The sequence below is a fragment of the Gossypium raimondii genome, chromosome 10 (assembly GCF_025698545.1).
Source record: "Gossypium raimondii isolate GPD5lz chromosome 10, ASM2569854v1, whole genome shotgun sequence".
Taxonomy (NCBI): Eukaryota; Viridiplantae; Streptophyta; class Magnoliopsida; order Malvales; family Malvaceae; genus Gossypium; species Gossypium raimondii.
The window spans coordinates 61,741,406-61,753,439 of record NC_068574.1 but is presented as its reverse complement, the minus strand read 5'-3'; the positions used below and the strand labels follow the sequence as shown (position 1 = coordinate 61,753,439).

Sequence of the window (12,034 nt, the reverse complement as noted above, 5' to 3'; positions counted from 1 at the left end):
ACACCTCATTAGTTAACTAATTATATATTTAATTATATATTTGTTACTTTCTTGATATTTTAATAAGTTCACACCCACTTATATACTTACTTGATTATTGATTTAATTTATGTGAAGCATAAATCATCGTTTTATATAAAAACTAAATTAGTTAGGAAGGCCGATTTAAGAAAAAATTTAGTTATTTAGGCTTATTTTTAACATATTTACTAGAATAGGCCAATTTTGGAGAGAGAAAATGAAATTGTGTCTAGGATGATGCATTTTTAATATCGGTACCCTTACATGTGTTGTTTCCTACAATTAGAGTTACAATGGAATTTATAAATCTGTTGATTGGATTACAGAAGTTTATCGACAATGTGGGGAAAGAGAGATACTTTGTGTAGTGCTACTTTCTAATGGTAGTCTTCTCCTAACTTTAGAAGATGGATACATGATGAATCCTCCTATACCAAAATATTTTTTTCTATAATTTAATGGAGAGAAAAGAAAACATTATCAGAGTAGAGAGAGCGAGATACCATTAAAAATGGGAGTACATTTACAATATTAGTTCAAGGCCTGATAGCCAATTTGTAAGTTCCATAAATCTCATCATCAATACAAAATATTTTTGGTTCCACAATAGCAGCTTTGCTAAATTCATGTTTTAGATATGATAAACTTGTAGGGTAAACAAACAAGTTGAGAAATGGTAAAATATGCGAAGACAAATACATATGAAAATGAACAAAAGAAAAACATAGATAGAATATTGAAAAGTTGATGATGGTATCAATAGATGGTGAAAGGTATTGATATTTTCTTAAGTGTATCAATACTTTTAATTTTTGTTAAGGTTTTTGAACTTTAAAGTTCAAATTGATGTCGATGTCAAGTAAGGGTAAAGGCATCGTGCTTTCTTACACATTTTACTTTTTCTATTAAAAATTAAACTATTACCATAAATATGTCAAAATGGGCCTAAACAACCATTTTTTTTAAATCTGCTTCTTTTTTGGCTATAAATAGTTATATAGATATGTTGATAGCTTTTGATCTATGTGTTAATATTTTTCCAACAGATTTTAATAAGATCTTTTTCGAATTTACCTCCAAAACACAGTACCAAAATAGTATTCCCATTAAGCCCCCAACTCAATAATTGGTCATAGCTTGTTCCTTTCTTTTGTCACCTTTACCAAAAGAGAATATAAATTAATAAATAAAAAATAAAGTTATAAAAAGATAATACTACTTTAATCAAGCTAAATGCAAGCGAGAGGAGAAATGCAAGCTTTGATGAATTAAACAATTTGTCTCGTCTAACTACTTTATATGTTCGTATTCCTGATATCCAAATGATTCCAAAGCATCGATTCATTGAGACATTGAACAGATACAGGATTTTTGTAGGTGATCATCTTATATCCAACTGGCTTCCAAGACATGAATGTTCAAGGAGATTGGCGCTCCAGTTATATTCAAACATTTGTTTGGATAATGGGGTGAAAATGTTGCTGGGAAAGGCTGAAGATTTGTACCTAGACCTAAAAGGACTTGAAGGCATCAAGAATGTACTTGCAGAGTTAAATAAAGGGAACGATTTTCCACATTTACAGAGTCTTCATGTCCAAAATGGTATGCAGGTGCAATATATCACAATGAACAAAATTGAGCTCTCTGAATTACGTTTCATAAAACTTGAGAGGCTGCCGCAACTTATTAGCTTTTGCTGTCAAGAGGAAAGGTGTTCCACGAGTTTTGAGCCCCTACCACTTTTCATTAATCAGGTATTTGTTTGACATTATTCATATATTCTTTTACAACTTTTATTTATACTGCAACTATTTAGTGACATCGTCATAAAGTTATAATTATTAGATAATTATTTGATCCACTAACCTTAAATTTCTAATAATAAAATAATTAATTATCCAATGGTTTTTAAGGCTACAAAATAAATTTCAAACCCAAAATTTAAATTTTAATCCAAACTGATGGAAAGTCCAAAATCAATTCAATACACAAAAATTATGAAAATGTAATTGGAATTCACAGTTCGAACTAAAATTCTTTAAAATCGAAAACCATATTTCCAAATTATGTTACGTATTATCTTTTCGTTTCCCTTCCATTTAGATTTTTACAAGAAAAGAATTGTTTGAAAATGTATGCAACTTGTTTTCCATCATTCCATTAACAACAACATAATATGGCACAAGCAGACATATCATTGGAGTTCGAATTTGAGGAGGTTGATCATCACTGCATGCGGCAAGTTGGAGCATCTGTTGTCACCCTCTGTCGCCAGGAGTCTGGTGCAGCTCCACCGCTTTGAGATATGGGGCTGTGAGTCCTTAAGGGAGATAATATTTACAGAGGAAATAGAAGAAGAAGATCAAGAAGAAATGAATAATGTGATTTGTTTCCCCCGATTAAACTTTCTGGATATGCATTCCCTTCGAAACCTCATCTCCTTCTGCTCAGGAAATTATAATATCGAATTCCCTTTGTTGAAAAAGCTAGAGATTGACGGTTGCCCGAAATTAAAAGAATTCATTAGTGAAAGCGGTATTGAGTCCGGCATGCATACTCTCTTCAATAAGAAGGTGATTTATTTATTTCATTAGTCTTACACTCTTATATGATTCAGTTGATTCGTCCTGCATTACATGAGCTAACTTTCTTATGAGCATGAATGATATATATGAATTGGTCGCAATTCCAAGCTTGGAAAGTCTGACAATCTCCGGGTTGACAAATGCGAAGATGATATTTCATAATGAGCTACCACCAGATTCTTTTCGAAATCTACGAGAATTAAGTGTTTCAAGGTGTGAGATTTTGAAAAATCTATTTCCAGCATCCATAGCCAAACATCTTTTACAACTTGAAGATTTAAGCATAAGCCGGTGTGGGGTGGAGGAGATTGTATCGGAAGGGGAAGGTGTGGAGCAGCAGCCTGTGAGTTTTGAGTTTCCCAAAGTGTCTTCCCTTGCGGTTAAACACTTAGAAAAGCTCAAATGTTTCTATAAAGGGCAACATACAATTGTGTGGCCAATGTTGAAAAAATTGACCACGGATTGTTCTGCTTTGCTAATGATAGTGGGTTTAGAAGATGTTAGAATCCAGGAAAGGAAGGGAAATGGGGAGGCAGTTTTGTTGGTTGAAGAGGTACGTATATGATCACATGCATGTTATGTTGTTATATGCCATAATGATGCAATTTAATTAACTGAACCTTACATTGCTTTGATAGGCATTTCTTTGGAGATATCTATCTAATACTTATATTTAAGTATTTACCGGTTTAGGGTCATCATTGGAATTATGAAATTATATAAATATTAATTTTTTAAAATCATAATTAATATTATTATGATAACATTTTATATTTTTATATTATATTTAAATAAAAGTTAAATTTTTATTTTTATTTTTCTAAAAATAAGAAATAATTTATTTCAAAATAAGATTTTGACAAATAAAATTAACTTACTATTTTTCACATTATGTGATAAATAGTTATCTATTTACTTATTATATTCTAAGACTTTTTGTTATAATTTTTATATTAAATAAAATGTTAATATGGTTATGAAACACATTTTAAAAATTTAAATTTAAATTTGAAAATATGAGACGATATATTTTCAAAATAGAATAATACCATTTTAAATCTGTAAATTTTTTTAAAAAATTAGTTTAGGCACTCTAAATAAGATAATTATGTGAGTTAGTTATTACTGTTAAAATTTTTGTTTTCTTTTAATGGATTGTTATGTGACATATTAGCACATTGAGTGACTAACAAGTGAAATTTTTTATTGACTTTTGACTAAAGCTTAAAGGCGTCCTTATAATTAGTCCAAAACTTTTTGAGTTTAAACTTTAGTTAATAAAAAAAAAGCCACTTGTCAGTCACTTAATAGACTAATGAGTCACATTAGCAATCCATTAACAACAGTGACAAATTTGCACAGTTATCTTATTTAAAGTGACTAAATTGAGAAAAAATTTAAAGTTGCCAAAATAGGACAAACCCTATTTAGTGACCATAGCTATAGTTTACCTTTTATTTTTGTGAAAAAGATAGAAAGAAAAAGTACGAAGTGTTGGGACAAGTTGGATAAGAAAAAGGCTAAATACTCAAATAGGGGCCTAACCTTTTAAGGGTTGCTCACAAAAGAGTTAAAATTTTTAAAATGCTCATATAAGATCCTAACATTTACAAAAATGTTCAAATGAAAACCAAATCTTTGAAAGTGCTCAAATAAGGTTTTCTCAAATAGTGTATATCATGTCTCAAATTATATTTATATTATATTATATTATATTATTTTCAAGCAATGTTTGATTCAACTATATCCTGTATATTATTCTAACTATGTGTTTGGTTCAGTGTATTAGCTAATCCATTACGCCCCGATTACGCACCTATTACATTACGCTCCTATTCCGCTTGGTTCATTGTAATAGGTATTACGCTGTAATACAATCCCGACCTAATCCCCAAATTCCGCTTTTCTAATCCCTTCCCAAATCGCAGATACACATTACGTCCGGCTTCCTCCCAAACTCTCTGCTTTACCCTCCTCCCTACCCGACCCTCTCCTCTTCGTCTCGATAATTTCTCCTCGTCGCTTTTACCGATTTTCTCTGTCGATCGTTTTTTCCCTTTCATTTGTTGCAGCACGTTTGAAAGCCACTGCTTCATTAGGTTCTCTCGGTCTCGGCGTGAGGTATGGATGAACTTTTCATTTTAGTTTTCTGTCTTTGCCTTGGATTGTGGGTGCTTTGCATGCTGATTTGCTTGTCTTTTCTGAAGCATGATTAGAGAGGGTTATAAATCATCATCTTCATTGCATGAGAAGCATCGGTTGTTTATTTCTGATAGTTGAATCGATTGTTATTTTCCCACCCTCTTTCCCGAAAAAATTTAATCTCAAAATTTTCTGGGGAAAGCGAGGGTTTATTACAAGCACAGCTATATAGTGGAGCAGTAATCATGAGCTTTCGAGATCTGGAAGCCAGACGGCCATTGGTGTCGAGGCAAAACCTGATCAACGGCAAGCAAGACGCCACGCAAGCAAAGGGCCTCGGCATTTTCCAGATCAACACAAGCAGCCTCCACCTTTCAACGGCTCGTCAACGCCTCTCGGTATTCTAAGGATACGCTGAGCTCGAGAAAAGTCTGTGAGTTCTTGCCAATTCAATTGCCATTGCAATTTTAAGTGATCACATGATTTCAATCTTCATAGTCTTCTCGATTTTGATTCGAATACACGAAATTTTAGTTTAATTTTGTTCAATTGCACTTAGCTTAGCTTCGATCTTCTATTTGAAAGATTCAATTACGGATGATTCACTTGTTTTTTATATATATCGCCAGCTAGCGACTACTTCCTTGTATTGTGTGGGCAAGTAGTTCTTTCTTTCAATTTCTTAAGTGATTTTTACTATATGCTAATTAGATTATCGTTGTTCAAAGTAGCTGATATGGTTAACTTAAGGGCATAAAACAAGGCTACATATTGGGCAATTAGTGAAGGACACTTCGCTAAACTTAAACAAGCTAGTGAAATGATCACAAGTCTTTAATTAGTGTAAGTTCAGGATGATAAACTTGGTGTTTTCCATTCATATACACACATACATATATATATTCATTCTATTATGTTTGTGGCAATTCATGCATAGATTAATGAACTTATTGCCTAAATCGCTTAATCGTGGTCAAAACCAAAAAAATTGGATTGAAATTAAGTTATTATATTTTATGAGAGCTAAAATCCAATTTTACCATTGTATTAGCTTATATCTTTATAAACTTTAGGATTTTCGGGGCCAAAATGTAATTTTATCATGTATTAACTTATAATCTTATAGATTTTGTAGTGTTTGCAAGTGCAAATTTTCCATTTTAGAGGGGCCAGGACCCCGCCGCCTCTTTTCTCTCCTCCCATTTCTCTTGAGGAAGTGCTTGATGCCTTTTAATTCCTTTAATTAATTATAGGCCAAGAGAAGGTAGCAGATGCTAAACTTGCAAAAGATTTTCAAGCGCTTTGAAAGAGTTTCGAAGGCTCAACGACTTGCAAATTGAAAGGGAAACATCATACGCTCCATCTGCTCCCAAGGCGCTTCTTCCTTCAAGGTATCTAAATGTAGGAAGGTTTATCCGTAAATAGATGGATTGTAGTGCATTCAATGTTTGGTATTCATGGCATACATGAACAAATAAAGTCATTTTAACAAATTACTTATAAAACATCTATAATTATTATTGATTTTCTGCAATTTAACGGTTGCAAATACAAAGGATATGGTGGTCACTTTTGTGTTACACTTTAATCATGATTTAAGCGCTTGCATGTTATTCTTATGCTCGATGTTTGTTCCCGTTATACACAGCCATTCTACCGATGAGGTAGATGTAGGTTCGTATGCGGGTCAGACAAAGCAAGCCTTTCTTCCGAATCAAGAAGGTAAGTTCTCTTTATAAATTCTTGTGAATCATCCTTTACATATATCATGCGGACTTTAACTTTTGGCATGTTCGTGCATACATGTTGTGTTCCAAAGAGTTGAACTTCAAATCAGTAACATAGGTCGCCTCTTGGTTTATTCTGCTTCTCAAACATTTTGCATTGCATGAATTAATAACTTGTGTGTGAAATTATGATTTACGTAAGCTTCACCTGTAGTACATGAAGAGACAGTCCATCGAGGCAAATCTCTTCTCGTGCAAATATATACTAGATTCAAATCAAGCTCCAAGAAAGCAAGTAAAACCGGTCGCCGACTTCGTAAGATTCTCAAGTTCGATTGTTACTCGACGAGGATGTTCAAGTCGAAACAAATTCCCAAAATAATTCAATTTTGTAAACTAGCAAACTCAAAATTTGTAGTTAAATGTTGATCCTTAACTTTGAAAGTAATTTAATGAAATTTTGAAAGTAATTTAATGAAATTCAAGCTTAGTTATGCTCGAGGAAGAGTCCATATTTTTAAGCGGTGGATTTTGTGTATAAACTATTTCAAATAGATTGCGAATTATAATGCAAAGAAATGTAACTTTTAGTAATGAAGGTGTGATTGATCCGAATTATTTTAAATTGTATAAATTCATATAAGAAAATTTATTATTAAGAATTTTATGAAATTATATATTATTATTAAATTATATGTAATAATAATTATTTTAAATTATACAAATTCATATAAGATAATTTATTAGTTATAATTATTTTAAATTTTATTAAATCATATATTTTAATTAAAATATATTTAATATTAATTATTTCAAATTATCTTTTATAGTATCATATATTATGATTTGAGTAAATTCATATAAGAATATTAATTATTAAAAGAATTTTATTAAATTATATATTTTAATTATAATATATAATAATAATTATGTTAATTTATATTTTATAGTATCATATATTATGATTTGAGTAAATTTATATAAGAATATTGATTATTAAGAATTTTATTAAATTATATATTTTAATTATAATATATTTAATAATAATTATGTTTAAATATGATTAAATTATTTATTATTGATATTAATAATCTTATTAAAATTTAAATAACAATAACAATAATCATTTATCAAAACAAATTTATGGTAAGGGTATTCTAGTCATTTTAGTTTTTTTCATTATGCTATTACACCTCTATTCCATTCAACCAAACACAAGATTACTATTACGCCTCTATTCCATTACATTCAACCAAACAGTTGATTTGCTATTACACCTCTATTCCATTACACCTCTATTCCATTACACCTCTAATCCAATACACCTCTAATCCAATACAGCGAACCAAACGTGCCCTAAATATATTAGATTTCACTTATTTTTTACTCAAATTGAATTGAAGTAAGTGAAAAATTTTCATTTAAAGATTTTTATAAAGGTTGGGCTTATATCAACATTTTGAAAGGTTGCACACTAATTTGAGCATTTAATCATCAGATTAGAAAGAGAAGAGATTATTGTTTTGTAGGCAATTAAAAAGTAAAACTATCATGTATTATATTAGCCTTTTGTTTTAACTTACATTATTCTGCCTTTTTTTTTGTTTAATCAGAAACAATGATTGCTTGTGCATTTTAATTCAGACTTCCTATTCTTCATTCGGGTTTCTGCTTGTGTTTATTATTATTATTATCAGTTTTCATTCATAAGGTATTTTGTTTTCTTAAATTTTTAAAAAGAAAATTCCTATCACTCTACATTGGTTTTATTTAAGCATGTACATCAACATTGAGCTTCATTTGTTAATGTTTAATTGGTTTCCTAGGTCATTCCCAATTTAGAGACACTTGAGTTACGAAATTTTAGTGATACGGATCAATTTCCATCGGATTTGTTCCCTCGCATTAAGGTTTTTGAAGTGGGTGGTGGCTTCCATAGTGGATCTTCTTATATATTTCCTCTTGTCCGAAGATTCTACAATTTGGAAACTCTAAATTTTAGTCATTTTGATTTCAAACATGTAGTCCCTTGTAAGGGAGATGTTGGGACTCTCTCACCAATAAAAAATCTGACATTGCTTTCTTCCAAAAATCTTAAGCATTTATGGAGGAAAGATTCGGAATTTGGTCATATTCTCTCTAGTCTCCAAAAACTCACAATTTGGGGATGTCATGATTTGAAAAATATTGGAGCCTCGTCATTATCTTTCCAAAATCTCACAACTTTGTGGGTGTCATATTGCAAAATGATGACAAATTTAGTTACACCCTTAGTAGTTGAGAATCTGGTGCAATTAACAACAATGAGGGTAAGAGACTGCAGTGAAATGACAGAAATAGTGACAAATGAGGGAGACTATCATCAGACAATAGTTGTCAGGAAATTGAAATGTTTAGAAATAAGCGACCTACAAAGGCTCACAAGCTTTTGTCCAGGGCGTTACACCTTCAACTTCCCTTGTTTGGAAGAAGTAGTTGTGGAAAGGTGTCCTAGATTGAAGATCTTTTCTGAGGGAGTTTTAAGCACCCCGCAATTACAAAGAGTAAAACAAGGGCGTTACAATCGAAAAGTGTGTTGGAAAGGGGACCTGAATACCACCATACAACAGTTGTACACAAAAAAGGTACGGAGTTGGTTCATAATGCTATCTAGCTTCCTCCTGTCTTGATACAATAAAAGTTAGTGCTCGATTTTCTTTCCTATTCTTTCATCATTTAAAAAAAATTAAAACCTACTTGACTAACTTACAAAGAGTGTTTATTTTTGAATTATGAGTGTAATAATATGGATGGCTTTGTTGTTTTAGGGTGGATTCAATAGCCCATTTGTTTTGGACATCTCAAGAAATATGGAAAAGAAACCCTCAAGAAATTTTGGAGTCGAAGAACCTTGGCAGAATGGAGATTTATAAATGTAGCAGCTTGAGCTATATTTTTACCCCGTCTATGCTTTTGAGCCTCAAGCAACTAAAAAGGATAGAAGTAAAAGAATGCAATACAATGGAACAAGTGATCAGGGAAGACGACGAGGGAGCAACCATACATAATTTGATATTTCGTAACCTCTCCTTTGTAAAAATAGAGACGTGTCCCAACTTGACAATTTTTTATTTGGGAAGTCGACCTCTTGAAATTCCAAAGTTGCGGGTTATTACGATAGCCGAGTGCCCAAAAATGACAGCATTTACTTCTACAATTTCAAGAAAGAGTGAAAAAGTGATTGACGAGCAAGACGTGGAAGATGATACTGCCGCTTTATTCTATGACAAGGTCAGTTTGGCATTCAATCTTTATCGGAACTAATTAATTCATATCATCTTTTTATTTGATGAATTTGAGCGAAGTGTAGACTTTATTCACTTTATTTAGATTTTAGTTGTGCTGGTAAGAGTATGCATCCAAACTTGAATCCTCAATAGAGTAGTTTTTATCTTATTTTTAAAATAAATTAAAGTACATATATAATACTTTTAATATATGATTTTTGTTTTAAAAGTTTGATATTTGAATAATAGTATAAATATTTATTTGAAAGACATTTTAAAAACAAATTATTTTTTCTAATTTTTTCTCTAACCTTAAAATACAACTGAATTTATTTGATGAAAATAGAAATGTGTTATAATTTATATTGTTATTTATATTCATAAAATCCAAACTCAAATTATTTATGTCAACAGGTTGTCATTCCCCATTTGGTGAATCTGAAGTTGTCCTCCATTAACATTCATAAGATATGGCACCACCCATCCCACCCACCAGAGAGGAATCAGATGTTCTCTACACTGTGGTCCCTGTGTCTGGAAGACCTTCCCAAACTCAAAGATACCTGCTTTGAGAATGGCTTTGAATTCCCATGCTTAAGAGATTTAACACTAACAAATTGTCCTCTGCTGAGAACATTCATCTCTAAATCTGTATGTGGAGATGAACCTCAAATTCACCAACCTACACAAACAAATAACTCTGCTGTCCTCAATCAAAAGGTCATTTCTTCTTCTTTTACTTTACCATTGTTCTCTTCTCCTTTTACTTCTTTCATTAATCTTTTTCATTTCAACATATTTCAGTTATTAACCCAATCTAATGATTTATTAGGTTGTTTTCCCTCGTTTGGAGAAGTTGCTGATTCAGGGCTGTGATTCGTTGGAAGAAATAATTGAGCTGCAAGCACTCAATGCCAATGAAGCACAGTCAACATCAGCTACTCGGTCTACTATGGCACAAACAGTGATGACCAAGTTTGTATTTCCCCATCTAACGCACCTTGGACTGGATAAGGTGCCGAGTTTGAAAAGTTTCTACTCTAGGATGCATACCACCCAATGGCCATCATTGAAATTTATGAAGGTTATTGAAGGCCCCAAAGTACAGATATTTGGTGAGGTTGAAATCCCAAACCAACAACCCTTGTTTTGCGTCAATGAGGTATGCTCACTGATAGTTTATATTCCATGTTCATTACTTGAATTTATATCCAAATCAAATAAGGTTCCCTATAAGTTGCCTTTTGAACTAACTCAAATTTAAAACTCTTTCGTCAATGTTCAATATATTTGTTGGTGTCCAGGACACTTTCCCTGTTTTACAAGAATTAACACTGAAGACGAATGATATGATAAAGGGGATATGTGATGGAAAACTCTCATTGCAGTGTTTCCCAAACCTCAAACTTCTTAACCTCCAATTCTTTCCTGAGACATCCACTACTCTTCCATATTCCTTCATTCAGTCACTACCAAAGCTTGAGAAGCTTGTTATAAACAATGCCTCCATTTCTGAAATAGTCCGGTTTGAAGGACACATCAACGAGGAAAGGCACACATCGGCATGCTATCAGTTAGAGGCCTTAAGGTTGTCTCAACTTCCAGAGCTAACATTAAAGACTTTAGAGCCATTTTTGTTGTCTTTCAAAAATCTATTAAGTATGGAAGTTTCAAGATGCCATGGATTCATCAATCTAATGGCATGCTCGACAGCTAAGAGCCTGACACTACTAGAAAGATTGAGCATAGCTGATTCTGAGTTGGTAGAAGAAATCATATCATGTGAAGGTGAAGACTTACAGGCCAGCATTGTTTTTCCCAAGCTGAAGTATTTGCAACTAAGTCATCTGCCAAGTCTAGCAAGCTTTTCATTGGCGCATCACTCGTTGGAGTTCCCAGTCTTGCAAATAGTGATAGTGACAGACTGCCCAAAAATGAAGAATTTTTCTCAAGGGGAGTTAAGCACACCAAGGCTGGAACATATGCACTTAACAAGAGATGAGGATGGTGAACTGCAGTGGGAAGGCGACCTTAACACCACCATAAAGCATATGTTCGATCAAATGGTACCAATCATTTCAAAGGATTTAAAGTGTTTTACTTTTAATAATGTTGGTTTTACCTTTCTTTATAATCGTTTCTTTTGATCACGCACGTACAGAATATGCAAAATTCTCAAGCGATCGAGGTAACTGATCAGTTGCTCCAACTGGAATAAGGAAATATGTTCCGTTGCTTGTGGGACAAGTTCAGTTTCATTTCAATTCAAACCAAATGGTAATTTACTCTTCTA

General features: G+C 32.3%; 1 protein-coding gene across 1 annotated transcript; it reads left to right on the top strand.

Moving 5' to 3' along the window:
• Nucleotides 1-1,343: 1,343 nt before the first annotated feature.
• Nucleotides 1,344-11,959, top strand: LOC128034040 (uncharacterized). Its single transcript, XM_052622585.1, has 9 exons — nt 1,344-1,775; nt 2,211-2,594; nt 2,755-3,159; nt 8,302-8,960; nt 9,283-9,745; nt 10,156-10,461; nt 10,574-10,903; nt 11,046-11,807; nt 11,903-11,959. The coding sequence occupies exons 1-9, from the start codon at nt 1,344-1,346 to the stop codon at nt 11,957-11,959; spliced, it is 3,798 nt and encodes a 1,265-aa protein (XP_052478545.1).
• Nucleotides 11,960-12,034: the final 75 nt, after the last annotated feature.

Bases quoted from the DNA above. Each gene is read 5' to 3' on its own strand.
- LOC128034040 (XM_052622585.1), top strand. From the start codon at position 1,344: ATGATTCCAAAGCATCGATTCATTGAGACATTGAACAGATACAGGATT. The intron at 2,595-2,754 runs GTGATTTATTTA...ACAAATGCGAAG, and splicing joins ATACTCTCTTCAATAAGAAG to ATGATATTTCATAATGAGCT. The intron at 8,961-9,282 runs GTGTCCTAGATT...TTGTTGTTTTAG, and splicing joins GAAGAAGTAGTTGTGGAAAG to GGTGGATTCAATAGCCCATT.